Source organism: Pelobates fuscus, chromosome 6 (assembly GCF_036172605.1).
Source record: "Pelobates fuscus isolate aPelFus1 chromosome 6, aPelFus1.pri, whole genome shotgun sequence".
NCBI classification, from domain to species: Eukaryota; Metazoa; Chordata; class Amphibia; order Anura; family Pelobatidae; genus Pelobates; species Pelobates fuscus.
Genome location: NC_086322.1, coordinates 138126883 through 138142736, shown reverse-complemented (window position 1 = coordinate 138142736; position 15854 = coordinate 138126883). Strand labels below are relative to the sequence as shown.

Here is a 15854-nt window from a genome sequence, read left to right as displayed (position 1 = left end):
GTTAAGAATAGTGTTTTTGGTTACATTTTCCCTTTCCAGCACCCCCTCCCCCCACCAACAGACCAAACAGAAAAGAAAGCTAAACATTTACACCCATTCCTGTGTAGAAGTCAGCCAGATTTTACTTGGTGGAGATAACGCCTCTCCAGAGAGGACAAGCATCAAGGAGGAATGGCTGAACGAAGGAAATGGGCGGCAAGGGGCAGGTGTCAGATGCCAATTTTGTATAGAATTCATGTTAGCCATCTGGAATAGCTACATATGCTGCCATAGGTGGAATAACACCTCGAAATGCAGAGTAGTTTATCTCTAAGTGTAATGTTTCATAGCAAAATGTTACTCAAACTCCAGGCACCAAGAGAACCTTAAATCACTAAACTGGTCACATGCATGGAGTATCCCTTTGAATCATATCTTTGCTTATTTTTCTGCAATGCTCATTTTATTTTTTTTAAACCATACACACATACAAAACACAATATTAACATTGTGCCATAACAAAATAACGAAAAGCTGGTGAAAATGTTTTATTGGCATTGTTGACTGTAATATTGTGAATATATACACACGCTCACACAATAGCCACAGGGCGACTATGAAAATGCCAGCCTGCTATGCTCTTCCAGTAGATCACATGTTCTGAAAAAAAGCCAATCTAGTCTAAAACAGTATATAACTTTGTAAATAAAAAGCAACCACATGTGGGGCTTAGAAAAAGTCACGGTCATAAAAAATAGACAATTATATTTCCTGGTCTAGGACACCTTTGTATTTATTCAGTGTTTCCGTTAACCATACAACAACTGAACACAGTTGTAAACACTGCAGTGGAACTTCTTGTCCTGCATTTTATAGACATGTTTAGTCCCATTTCAGAAGAAAACAAAAGGCAACATTTCCATCTTCATTAGAAAAAAATCCAGAAACGGTAAAAAGGCAGCAAATGATTCCAGATTCATAGCATTCGTTACCGACCTCCTTTAGAAAAGAAGATAAAAATTAGAGTTTGTCTCCTAAACATACATATACACATTCTTTTATACAGTATACTTAGTAGTGTTTTTTAAGACACAAACAAGGCACTATATAGGTGCATAGAATATGGTAGGCTTTGATGACAAGGACTTCAACTAAGCTGTTTATTTATGAAATACCAAATACAAATTGCATTGAATATAAAATTGCAAAATTCAGGGAAATTAGCTGGCTATTTTAACCAAAATTTTGCAATTTAGTTTGCAACACAAAGTTTTGTGTTTAGTGAATGCACGTGACCAGTTAGTATTATGCTGGCCTTTGCCCACTGATTATTATTATTGACTCCACCAGGAACTAATGGATTAGGAAACGCAAGTTTTAGGCAAAAGTACCATATAGAAAACTGCCATTCGGGCTACAATTTGCAGTCGCCTTGCTCATTTGTCACAATGGCCAGTTTAGTGAATAAATCTTTGTATATAGCTGAAAGTTCACATTTAAACTTTGGTAGAAATCTCATTCATAACCATTAAAGAGTAAACATAACTATATTTTTAAGATTTGCTATATACCGACAAACAAAGTTTATAAACTTGGAAAGTAGAGATGATGGCAGAGAAAAGTATGTTAAAACTATCCTATTACTAGTTACATTAAAATAATATACCCATGTAGATTATTTTAATGTATTTAGTAATAAAAATTGTTTTATCATACTTTTCTTCTGCCAAAAATCTTTCATTTCCAATTATGTGTCATTTAAAGTGGTATCCCCCACTATTTTGAGATTAGTGCATAAGTAAAGAATATTGCACAAGTAGATGGTTATTGCTTATTTGTCCTCATAAATGATCAATAATTTGTAAGACCGCTTTCCGCCGCAGGTGATGTACAATAAAAATACCTAAAATCATTAACCAAGTCTTGATTCTATAAAAGTTAAATTCAAAATCACTTGCCTCGGAAACCACGGTTGCCACCTCTGAAACCACCGCCGCCACCACCAAAACTACCACGTCCACCTCTGAAGCCACCTGTATAGAAGAGAACCAGTTACAAAAAGCAACCAAAAAAGGATATATAAACCAGCATAAGAATTAAACAATGCACTCTGAAATCTCAATTTAGTGAATAACGCCTGAATAGGTCTTATGTAACATATTAAAAGTAACAGGTCTGGCACCATAACTTAAGAAGCTCTTTAGATGTATATGTAGACAAAGGTCTGCAGTTCTCTGGCTCATGTGCAAGGATTAACGTCAGTGACTGACTGAGGGCATCATTCAATGCTCTCATCCCATCACTGGCTGCCCACCCCAAGTAAAGGACAAATGCACATATTTACACACAATGGGTGGCCATTGAGATTACCGTATATACAAGAGTATAAACAGTTTTTCGGCACATTTTTAGTGCTGAAAAAGCCCCCCTCGGCTTATACGCGAGTCAATGTCTGTATTATGGCAACTTACATTGCCATAATACACACCAGGACCGCCGGGCTCATTACAAGCCCAGCGGTCCTGTTGGGGGCCAGGAGCAAGCTCTTACCTGTGCAGCAGCTTTCAGTGTAAATCTCAAGAGAACCGCGGCCGTCAGAGCTTTGCCACGGGTTACCGTGGCAACGCTCCGCGCGGCACGCAAACCGCGAGATCTACACTGTGAGCTGCTGCATAGGTAAGAGCTTACTCCCGCCCCCCCCCCACTGCACAGCCTCTCCACTGGACCATCAGGGATTAAGATAGCCCCCTCCCTGGCCAGGTATCAAGCAGGGAGGGGGGGGGGGGACGACAAAAAAAGAAAAATATTAAAATAAAAATGCCCTCCCCCACCCAGTTTACACACACTACACAAAAACACACTCTGCATCATATACACACTGTAATAATTTTTGGGGGGATCTAATTTTATTTAGAAATGTACCAGTAGCTGATGCATTTCCCACCCTAGGCTTATACTCGAGTCAATAAGTTTTCCCATTTTTTTGTGGTAAAATTAGGGGCCTCTGCTTATATTCGAGTATATACGGTAACTTGTTTTGGTACCCAGAGTATCCCTTTAAGTGGATAAGAACCTGATAGTTTATTTGTTTGCACTCTTTGGCTATAAAAATAATCATTATGGTCATTTACCCATAAGAACCTGAACTGCATACTATTTACTGCTGCACAGGAAGTGTCCACCTCTTCACTGCCTGACTAATATTCAAAGTATGGACAATGAAAAACCAAACACTAGCTGTATGCTGACATAATTAAACAACACTCTTACCATATTCATTCATTTCCCCAGTTTATATAAGCTAGCAGCAACTCTAAATCAATGTGAATAAAACCCATTAAAAAAAGGATGGTTCAAAGCACTAAGAGTGTGGTTTATAAACACCAAAGTTAAGATATGGATGCTTTATTTTACCTATATGGGGAAAATGTTGAAATTTACAACCAAGAGTGATATCAATGTTATTTCTTGTAAAAGCAATTTTCACCTTGCTTGGATACCCCACTCCCCCTGGTAGCTCTCCATCACTGTACTCGTCAACAAAGTCCCTAATTCAGCTAGGAAATAGTGTTTAACCCACAGCTCTATAAGGCTCCAAAAATGATCTTTGGTCAGAAAGATTTGTGCTAACAATATACTGTATTGTAACTTGTTGTATTATGCGGACTTCAGAACCAATTTTCACATAACTGATAAAATAGTTTTTGACACACACACGATTCTCCTTTAGTTTTAAGTTGACTGTTTTTGAAAGACCGAAATTCAGCTAGGACAAAAATGAAAAACTAGTTGTGAAAACTAGTTAAGTATTGTTAATTTTTTATTTTTTGTATTTTTAGTAAATTTGACTATTTGCTAGTTATTAAAATATTAAAAGACAAACCTCCTCTTCCACCTCCAAATCCTCCTCCTCTTCCACCTCCAAATCCTCCTCTACCGCCTCCTCTGCCACCTCCAAATCCTCCTCTACCTCCTCTTCCGCCTCGACCACGAGGTGGTCCTTTTTCACCTGGAGGACGAGGAAGGAACCTCTGCAATGGAAGCAGCTTTGCTGGATCAATGTAAAACTGTAAAACAAAATGCATACATGTTGTTGTTGAATCATCCACACGCAATAGATTACCTCTGAAAGCAAGCAATTGTTACATTTACTGAAAGTGGCTCTGTCACACCCCTGCCTTGCAAAATGAGTGTTTCATAAAAATAAAATCTTTTGGAAAATACTCACACTGACTGGGCTGGAATTTCACTCAAATTCCATTTACTTTGTCTTATTTTCTCCTTTTGACAGAAAAGTGGAGGCTTGTCAAAATCCAGCCGATACTAATGACAGCTGGGAGGAAAAGGATCTGTCAACGGAGGATCCCACGATTTGGCATGATCTTCCATAGGCCTCAGTCTATGGCGCATAACCAAGAATACAGTGCTGGCATCAGCTTCTGGTAGTTAAAGCTCCAGGAACTTAAGCAGACCGGACAAAGCATGGCTGCTCCTACAAGAGACAGGTTCAGCTGGGTATAACTCTCCTTCCACCGCTTCCCTCGGGCACTGGACACCTAGCGGCGATGTCACCATCAGTGATCTTAGCAAATTATGCAAAGATCCCAGATGGTGACAAAATACATTCAAATGGTTAAAATGTCAATTGTCTAATGCTGCAAGAAGCGTCCTTAAACTACCAAAATAACAAGAATTACAACATGGTGGAGTGGTCATGTTTCTTAGCGTCTCTGGAAGCCATCCCCTGATTTTAGGTCAAACCATTTAGAAGCAGTTTGACAAAGGCTGAGTTCTTCAAAACTGCATTTAATAACGCAGAAATTTTTATTTTATTTTTACAAGTACTACTATAGACACTTCGATGAGGTGATCTGGGTGCAGTGCTCCTGTTTTCAGTGTGCAATGTAAAGTATTGCCATTTTGTACATAATGCAACGTTTTCATTTTAGGACTAAACATCTCTAGTGGTTGCTTTCCTGATAGCCGCTATAGGGTGCTTCCGCTCCTGCAACCGAGTCACACACGATTCTGTGACGCTTAATGTCCTCACGCGTTGCATTAGCACGATGATATCCTCTTATGCTTATCATAGGGAAGCATTGGATTCAGTGCTACACTATGAAAAGCATTTGATTGTAAGAGCATGGCACGTGCCGCTCACACACTTCTTGTCCCCAATGTTTTTCCATTAGATGCCTTGGATTGGGCAAGCAGGAGAAGAGAAGACGCCTGCAGGAAAATTTTATTTGACATGTTGGGGGGACACTTCTAAATAGTGAGTAGATCACCAATGTTAGGAATATAGGTTTGTATTCCTATTATGTTAATTTGGTCAGGCTATATAAAAAACATTTTAAATGAAAGCCCACAAAATATAGACATGGAATTAAATATTACTGAGCCGGCAGCAAGGACTACAGTACACATCAGCCCCAATATATAGTAAAAACCAAAGAAAAGAAAAAGTTACCTGCGCTCTCTCCTTAATCCCTATGTATAGTTAGACAAATGGAGGTCATTTAGTTGCTCCAATGGCCATTGGAGAAACTAAATGACCTCCATTTGTCTAAATATACATAGGGATTAAGGAGAGAGCGCAGGTAACTTTTTCTTTTCTTTTTACTATATATTGGGGCTGATGTGTACTGTAGTCCTTGCTGCCGGCCCAGTAGTAATGGGAGTGAGCGCAGGATTTCTCTTTTTGTATTTGTATTTACTTTGTATCACACAGCCTGGTTACAATGCTGCCGCCCATCCCATGTGTTCCCTATTAAGGGTTAATAAGTATATAGGGGTGTATATAAAAAATACCCCTCTCTGTCTCATTAGAGATATCTTTGTCAGAAGCTCAAGGAAGTAGGCTGAAGGGTCAGTGTTAGGACCCGCTTAGGGGGGTCTGCCTTGACGGTGGCAGGCGGGCATTCCCTCCAATGGTCATTGGAGCAACTAAATTACCTCCATGTGTCTAAATATACATAGGGATTAAGGAGAGAGTGCAGGTAAGTTTTTCTTTTCTTTGGTTTTTACTATAGAATCAAATAAGTTTACGGGGTCCATAAAAAAATTTAAATACATTCAGCTGCGGTTTGCATTATTTAAAAATTTAACAGATGGAGGACCACACCAAATATCAATGAATGGGTTATGGCTCAAGATTATGATAGACCTGGAGAAATTGTGGAGATAAGAAAGCATGATCACCTCATTGTACTCAATAACTAGCACTGTAACAAGAATGTAGATCCCTTACCTTCTGTAACTTCTTAAACGAAGATGCCTTCATATTGTCAGACAGTTTTACAGAAAAATACTGAAAATGTGTTAAGGAATATAAAGAATGGAAACCATTGGAGACAGGCTACTTGTCCCAGCATATGGCAGTACAACCCATCTGTGTGTTGCCACCATATGCTAAACATATCTTTCTTCTAATTTGAGAAATCTACATCATACTACTCCCATTCCTCACCCTACCCTAATTGGCTACCTGCCAATTCTTAAAATGCACCAAGATCTCTGCCTTCCTATGTCAGTAGCTCACCAACCCTCATTAATATTAGCCCTCCTTAAAAGCGGCACTCTAAAAACCATAACCACAGTGTGCAGTGGTTAAGGTGTCAGAAGTCAAGAGGTGCCATACTACAGTAAAGTATTAAAGGGACACTATAGTCACCTGAACAACTTTAGCTTAATGAAGCAGGTTTGGTGTATAGAACATGCCCCTGCAGCCTCACTGCTCAATCCTCGGCCATTTAGGAGTTAAATCCCTTTGTTTATGAACCCTAGTCACACCTCCCTGCATGTGACTTGCACAGTCTTCCATAAACACTTCCTGTAAAGAGAGCCCTATTTAGGCTTTCTTTATTGCAAGTTCTGTTTAATTAAGATGTTCTTATCCCCTGCTATGTTAATAGCTTGCTAGACCCTGCAAGAGTCTCCTGTATGTGATTAAAGTTCAATTTCGAGATTGAGATACAATTATTTAAGGTAAATTACATCTGTTTGAAAGTGAAACCAGTTTTTCTTTCATGCAGGCTCTGTCAGTCATAGCCAGGGGAGGTGTGGCTAGGGCTGCATAAACAGAAACAAAGTGATTTAACTCCTAAATGACAGTGAATTGAGCAGTGAAATTGCAGGGGAATGATCTATACCAGTGATGGCGAACCGATGGCACGCCGGGCCCTTTCTGTGGGCACGCGGCCATAGGTTCGCCAATAATGCAGAGTAGGCACCTGCCTGCCCGAAACGGCAGGCGCCTACTCTGCTTCCGGGTCGGGAGGCAGGGGAGGGATCTGTGATGCAGCTCCCCTGTCCTCCCGCGAGCAAGCTGTGTGGAGCATTGCCGCGCGTTACCATGGCAACGCTCCACACAGCATCGCGCGGGAGGACAGGGGAGCTGCTGCAAAGATCCCTCTCCTGCCTCCCGACCCGGAAGACTGCTTGTCCCCCCCTTCCTTCCTTCGAGGTAAGAAGGAGGATGGGGGGACTGATATAATATACTTTATTTTATTTAATAAAACCCCTTTAGCCCTCCCCCCCCTCCCCCACACAGCAACCCTTCCCCCACTATTTTTAAATATATAATCTGTATGGGTGCACTTTAACAGAAATTGTTAAATTACAATATAATAAACACATAGTTAGCAAAATTAATAAAAATGCTCTGGTCATGAATACAAAATATCAGAAAAACCTTGATCATGTTCATTAAATGATAACTGCTCCCAGCACATTTTATTCTGTACTACAGCGCTGTCTAATATGTAGGTGATTTGTAGGGTATAAATACATTGATAAGAGTGCTAAAAATAACCATGCATACAGACAGTGATTTACCTTACAGATCTATTCTTCCTTAACCCCACAGAGTACCCCTAACCCCACACACAGCACCCCCACCCCCCACACACAGCCCCCCTACCCCCCACACACAGCCCCCCTACCCCCCACACACAGCCCCCCTACCCCCCACACACAGCCCCCCTACCCCCCACACACAGCCCCCCTACCCCCCACACACAGCCCCCCTACCCCCCAGAGCATCCCTATCCCCCCAGAGCATCCCTATCCCCCCACACACAGCACAGCACCCCTACCCCTGCACTGCAGCCCTACCCCCCACACAGCACAGCACCCCTGTCTCACACACACAGCACCCCACACACAGCACCCCTCAATGCCCCTTAAACTACACCCCTCAATGCAGTGTGTGTATTCCGCAGTCTGTGTGTGTGTGCGCGCGCGCATTCCGCAGTCTGTGTGTATGTGTACTCAGCCGTCTGTGTGTATGTGTACTCAGCCGTCTGTGTGTATGTGTACTCAGCCGTCTGTGTGTATGTGTACTCAGCCGTCTGTGTGTATGTGTACTCAGCAGTCTGTGTGTATGTGTACTCAGCAGTCTGTGTGTATGTGTACTCAGCAGTCTGTGTGTATGTGTACTCAGCAGTCTGTGTGTATGTGTACTCAGCAGTCTGTGTGTATGTGTACTCAGCAGTCTGTGTGTATGTGTACTCAGCAGTCTGTGTGTATGTGTACTCAGCAGTCTGTGTGTATGTGTACTCAGCAGTCTGTGTGTATGTGTACTCAGCAGTCTGTGTGTATGTGTACTCAGCAGTCTGTGTGTATGTGTACTCAGCAGTCTGTGTGTATGTGTACTCAGCAGTCTGTGTGTATGTGTACTCAGCAGTCTGTGTGTATGTGTACTCAGCAGTCTGTGTGTATGTGTATTCAGCAGTCTGTGTGTATGTGTATTCAGCAGACTGTGTGTGTGTGTATATTCAGCAGACTGTGTATGTATTCAGCAGTCTCTGTATTCAGCAGTCTTGTGTGTGTATATTCAGCAGACTGTGTGTATGTATTCAGCAGTCTCTGTGTGTATGTATTGCATTTGTTGGAGATACTAATAAATATAAGCTTAATTTTATCTATTTATATCATTATTTAAAATTTGTATTATTGAACTCTCTGCTGTTGTGTTCTTTTAAAACAAAAGTTGTTAATTAGTTCGGACAACAGTACGAGTTATTTTTTCTAAACTTAAACCTCAATATTCAGGTTTAATGCCGTGTTGGCACTTTAAGGGAAAAAAAAGTTGCATGTATTGCGGTTTGGGCACTCGGGCTCAAAAAGGTTCGCCATCACTGATCTATACACTAAAACTGCTTTATTTAGCTAAAGTAAATTAGGTGACTATAGTGTTCCTTTAAGCGGTTTACAAACCGCTTGATACTTACCTTGCTGTGTTGGGCGGGCACCAGAAAGTCTATCAGTCTCAGGTAATATGAGATAATGCAAATTCATTCTTCTGCATTATCACATCAACCTATCCCAGCTTTAGACAGTATTCCTTGGGTGATAGCAAGTAATTTACTGGAGAGTTTTTTTTTTAAAAAACCCTTACAAAAATCCTAAAACCCCTTAAGGACCAAACTTCTGGAATAAAAAGGGAATTGTGACATGTCACACATGTCATGTGTCCTTAAGGGGTTAAAGAAAAACCCCATGAGTGTAAAATAAAATGTGATTGTATAGGATACAAAGTCTCTGAGCTGTCCAAATATTTCATCCACTTTTCCAATTTGTTCTTTGTTCTCCAGATAGATGGGAGCATTGAAGTAAGGCACTTTGTTTTCATCTGTGGTGCATTTCACTACTGCATCATCTTCACAAGGATGCACAAACTCCCCGGCCACTGCAACACACATACAAATCAGCATTGTGTTAATAACAAGCTTGAGTCTTCGGAAGCTCAGGAATATCAAACTGCCAAGTATGTGGGTAAGGCACGAGCACACTTTACAGAGGTACAATTAATAGAATAAATAACGAAGGAGGGAAAAAAGTCAAGCATCTCACATACCAACAACACTTTCAGGGGGTCCTTGGTCATATCCTCCTCTGTTGAAACCCCCTCTGTTGAATCCTCCACGTCCTCCTCCTCTTCCAAAGCCACCTCTGCCGCCACCTCTGCCACCACCTCCTCCTCCTCCTCTCCCACCCCAATTGCCGCCGCCACCACCTCCTCCTCGATTAAAACCTCCTCTCCCTCTGAAAGACATTCTAGTAGAAAAGAAACAAAAAACACTAAATCAGTGTTTGTTGTAATAAGTCATTGAGCATCACCACTACACACAGACTAACAAGTGCAAAAAAGAAAATGTGTTAAAGAAAAGATGGAAATTATATGAAATGCATCAACACTGCAACAGTGTGAGTTCTGTAATATTAATGAAGCAGGCTATTAAGCTGGAAAACAAGTTTGCATTTTTTAAAGGAGCAGTAAACCTAAAAACATATTAAAATGGACATGATGTGGGCGATATTGACCACTTTAGGCAGATTACGCATTGTACCAAGAATTCATTGTCATATGTACGGACTAAATTGTAACTAATATTAAACTGCAACTCTATTTGCCTATAAGAGTGTTCAGCATACTAATCATTTTAAGGGAACGCTAAGAACCATAACCACTACAGCCTGCAGTAGCGATTATGGTTCTAGGAGTGCCCTGGCATCCTCCCAAGGTAGACAAACTTCTTCAGTTGACAAATTACCTAGGTCCTGCTGCCAGAAGTTTGTAGTTAACCTAAACCTGCCTGCTTAGCGCTGTGCTCTTAGGCAGAGAATGTTATGGGGGACACCACTTCCAACATAAACGCATACACAACTTTGTCATAAACACAATGGACATATGAAGCCCTCAAGCCATTCTCCTGTATACATATAGCACATTACAAGCAGCACCCACCCCACTTACTACCTGACACACACTCTGCTAAATACACACTGTGACTGTGTGTACATTTATCAGTGTGTATTTGTGTGTCCATGTGACCAAGAATGCAACATGGCTGCAATGTGATGGCGATCTAATATGGGCAATAACATGGTAATGCGATACATATACATACTAAAACGAAAAATATATTTAAACATTACATTCCAGGACACCTAAAATAGATTCTGGTGGTGGGTTTTGTTTTTCAACAAATCACTTGGCAGTGATGGAATTAAGGTAATATCACACGAATGTGATATATTTGTTAATTTAATTAATATGGATTCACATTTGCACCGCGAGCCCTTCTTAAAGGACCACTCTAGGCACCCAGACAACTTCAGCTTAAAGGGACACTGTAGGCACCCAGACCACTTATGCCCATTGGAGTGGTCTGGGTGCCAACTCCCACTACCCTTAACCCTGCAAGTGTAATTATTGCAGTTTTTTTTAAACTGCAATAATTACCTTGCAGGGTTAAGTCCTCCCCTAGTGGCTGTCTATTAGACAGCCACTAGAGGGAACTTCCTGCTCTATAACACAGGTTTTCTGTGCTAGAGCGTCGCTGGACGTCCTCACACTGTGTGAGGACCTCCAGCGTCGCTTAATTCCCCATAGGAAAGCATTGAAAATCGTTTTCAATGCTTTCCTATGGGGTGCGCCAATGCGCATGCGCGGCATTGCCGCGCATGCGCATTAGGTCTCCTCGGCCGGTGGGCAGGATCAGTCTTGCCCACCGGCCGACGTAGGCAGAAGGTGGAGCGGCGGGGGAGGAGCAGGCAGCGACGTGGGACATGTCGCTGCCTCAGGTAAGTCACTGAAGGGGTTTTCACCCCTTCAGCAACTGGGGATTGGGGGGTGGGAGGGAGAGGAATCCTGCAGTGCCAGGAAAACGGATTGTTTTCCTGGCACTGGAGATTCCCTTTAATGAGAGGTCTGGGTGCCAGGTCCCTCTAGGATTAACCCCTTTTTTTTTTTTTTTTAGAAATAGCAGTTTCAGAGAAACTGCTATGTTTATAATAGGGTTAATCCAGCCTCCAAATCCTCTAGTTGCGGTCTCACTGACAGCCGCTAGAGGCGCTTGCTTGATTCTCACTGTGAAAATCACAGTGAGAGCACGCAAGCTTCCATAGGAAAGCATTGTAAATGCTTTCCTATGAGACCGGCTGAATGCGCGCGCAGCTCTTGCCACGCAGGCGCATTCAGACGAAAGGGAGCTCCCCGCCCGGCGCTGGAGAAAAGGTAAGTGTTTAACCCCTTCCTCTCCCCAGAGCCCAGCGGGAGGGGGTCCTTGAAGGTGGTCCTTTAATGCACATTGTCAGATCCACTAGGTTTAATGGATAAACAGCACTTACAAGTGTTTATGATGACAAATTTTAAATGCTTTAGGAGGTTAACCAGAGATCTAATCCCATAGCCTTTGCATTCTAGAAAATGCAGGGCAGCAGTTTTCATGTGTTTAGTTTGACAAACATGGCACACAGCGATGACAGATCTTTAAAATACACCCTATATTGACAATTTTTTATATTAGCATAAGCAAATGTGGTGAGATTAAATATTTATCTGGACAACACTGTTGAGATTTTATTTTTATACTGTACGATTTTTTTATTTTTTAGTCCCTTTGGCATATTCCCATTATTAAATGCGAAGCGTTTAATGGGATACTGCAAGCACCATTATCACTACAGCACTTTATTGAAGTTATGGTCCCCAAGCACCTACCGACAGTAATCTGTCAAACAGTTTACAAATGCTTTGACACTTAACTTGCTGTGTCAAATGACCTGAAGGGGAAGCTACAGTGCCAGGAAAACTAGGTAGTTTTCCTGGCACTATATTTCCCTTTAACTCTGCAACATAAAACATTAAAATTGCAGAAATACTGCCTCTGGTGGCTGTCTTTTTGATTGCCACTAGAGACACTTCCTGTTTTTTCACAAAGTTTAACTTCCGCAGCGCTGTCCAATAGGTGGACTAATAGACAAGTATTTGAACCAAGATGAGTTGGACACAGGGGAACAGATGTTGTAGAGGGAGGGCCCTGCTCAAACAAGCTTACATTTCAGAGGGAGTGGGAGAAACATATATATATATACAAAATTGTATAAATAAATCGCTCAAGAGGCAAGTAAGATATATTCAATATATGGGAAAAAGTAGATTACTAGAATAATTTAGAATGAAGGGTTAGCTCTTTGGATGACAGTTGCAGTTGAGGAAGCCAGGTGGGTTACCAAGGTGTGATGAGGGAGAGCTATTAACAGGTTAATTTATATGCTTTCCTACCAAAGTGAGTTTTTAAATGATCTTTGCAAGGAACAGAGATTGGGTGACAATCTAACGGAGCAGGGAAGGGAGTTCCATAGGAATGGCGCAGCCCTAGAGAATTCTTGAAGGAGGGCATCAGAGGTGCAAGTAAGAACAGAGTATAGACGCAGATCTTCAGCATAGCGTGGCCTAGATGGAACATACTTGTGTATTGGTGAGGAAAGGTAGGAAGGAGCAGCTTTATTTAGAGATTTGTAAGGAACCGCCATAATCTTAAATTGAACCCTAAATATTACAGGAAGCCAATGTAAGCACTGACAGGGGGTGAGGCTTGGTTGGTGTGGAAAGGCAGGAATATGAACCTTGCAACCGCATTGATTGTAGTTAGTAACAGGACATTAATGGGCAGTTTGGCAGAATATTGGGAGCGATGTAGCAGTTATAGTGCAGTCCCTTTAAATATTTCCAAGTCTACTCTTTATTCAAAGCCTGGCCGTGATGGCTTTACATCATCCATGTGTACAGATTAATAAAATGTTATATCTGAACCACAAAGATATTCTGATATTTTATATAGCACGAGTTATTTAATGTTTTAAAATTGTTAATAAGGATTTGAATGATGGTCAATCTTATAGGCAACATAACATAATATATATATATATATATATATATATATAAAATTTTAAATGCATTTTTTGTTCCTTACCAGCAAAAAATGAAGCAAACATTTTGACTCCAATCTAAAGGAACCCAGAGGATCTTTGGGGTAACCATAGTGTTCTTTAGAGAGATTTAAAAATACTCGTTTTAACAGGATATACAAAAAAAAAAAAGTTAAACAAAACACACATAGCATTTCCCAGTGTATAATTCAGGGATATTGCCATTGTAAAAAGACAGATACCACATATTTGTTAAAGAATATTGTTGGGGGGAGGAGGGGTCAAATCGCAAAGTGAGCGCTTTCTTCAGAGAAAATATTGATATATGTACACATGCTGGAAAAATAACCCACTACGCAAAACTGCGGATGACTCGCCGGGCAATATAGCTTTAGCAGGATGTTCCCATGATAAAAGCGCTATCCATACCGCGCACGAGCTTTATTTCACTGCTCTGTGGCTGCGACCCTTTACCTGCGTTCCTACGACCAGGGATCCGTGTCTTGCCGTCTGGGTCCTGAACACGTGGGAACGCTTTCCATCCACACTTCAGCTACAGTAGGCGCACACAGTTTACGTCATCACGCTGCAAATGTGATGAAACTTTATTGAAACCTTCGCGTACAATCACAGTGTGTAAGCATGCTAAGGAGCCGCACAGGATAGGAAGACATGTGGAGTGACCTCATGTTACATGGGCTGGGATGGGAAAGGCTTTATCTAAAGATGACGGGTTAAGTTAGCTACTAAACCTCGAATACTCTCTGGAATTCACACTCAAGTTTATTCAAATATGAGATTTTTATGTATGAGGCATGGAGGTCACATGTGGTCCTGTAACTAACAAAATCCACAGCAAACCTGTACATTGGGCATTGTTGTCAGGGACAGACTGACAGCCTTTGGGGTCCTCGAGCAAATTTAGATCCCAGGACCTTTGAAGGCACACTGGGCCCCATAATAACCTAATCTGAATGAAGTTGTTATGGTGCATGGAGGCCCCTTGGCACTTTCAGAGATTAAACCAATCTTGAACTCTTTAACCCCAAAGTTGCCTCCAGCACCGATCTCCGATACCTCACCTAGGTGGCATCCAAGCCAGTTTAGTGAATAGGGAGTCACTGATTGGCTGAGAGCGTCACCTGCCCAGTGGCACAACGTGCCAGATGCTGCATGGGGGGGAGTGGAATTTGGCGCTGAATGCAACTTTGAGGTTTAACCGTTTGAGTAAAGTTTAACCCCTGAACGTGAGAGGTTGCTCGGGGGCTTCCTGGCACTATAGCAGCTTTAGTTAGATGAAGTTGTTATTGTGCTTTAAGTAGCCTAAACTGACCCTTTAAACGTTAAATGTAACTTTCATGTAATACTGTATTCCTTTGGATGTGTACTCTGTTTTTATTTGATTGTGTAAAATGTGTGTCAATGCAGTAATTTATTGTCTGGATGGATGCATGTGCTCTTTTGCATATAGTGTCAGTATTATTTATTTATTTATAAAATATTTTACCAGGAAAGATACATTGAGATTTCTCTTGTTTTCAAGTATGTCCTGGGTCCACAAAACATTGCATTGATACATTATGGTACAATAAAATACAAAAACAATATTAATACACAATATATACAAAATTTAACATGTAGAGGACTTTAGGCTTGGGGAAGATTTTAAAGTGTGCGGGAGGTCGTTCCACAATTGCGGCGCTCTGTAGGAGAAGGCGGATCGGGCTGCTTTCTTTTTGTATTGAGGTAGACTAAATAAAGTGCTGGTACTGGATCGGAGGTTATAGGAGGTGGGAACAGCTGAGGAGAGCATTTTGCTCAGGTAGGGTGGGAGTTTCCCAGAAAAGCTCTTAAACACAAGGCTGGAAAGATGAAGAGTGTGTCTGGATTCCAGCCACAGACAGTTTAGTTCTTTTAGCATGTAACAATGGTGGGTCCTGTAATTACATTGTAGCACAAAGCGGCAGAACGAGTTATAAAATGTATTGAGTTTAGTAATGTGGGATTGCGGTGCAGATGCATATACTACATCCCCATAACCAATTATTGACATCAGCATTTGCAGTACAATCTTTTCCTTTACTGTAGGGCTTAAGCAGGATATGTTTCTGTACAGGGCACCCAGTTTTAGATAAAGTTTAGATGCAAGTTTTTCT

At 41.4% G+C, this 15854-nt stretch overlaps 1 protein-coding gene across 1 annotated transcript; it reads right to left on the bottom strand.

Moving 5' to 3' along the window:
- Positions 1-512: 512 nt before the first annotated feature.
- GAR1 (GAR1 ribonucleoprotein) lies at positions 513-14278 on the bottom strand. Its single transcript, XM_063460052.1, has 7 exons — positions 14173-14278; positions 9839-10038; positions 9516-9670; positions 6230-6289; positions 3863-4046; positions 1938-2012; positions 513-978 (listed from the first exon to the last, which is right to left on the bottom strand). Exons 2-7 carry the CDS (start codon positions 10035-10037, stop codon positions 968-970), a joined length of 684 nt encoding a protein of 227 aa, XP_063316122.1. The 5' UTR covers position 10038; positions 14173-14278; the 3' UTR covers positions 513-967.
- Between the last annotated feature and the right edge of the window lie 1576 nt (positions 14279-15854).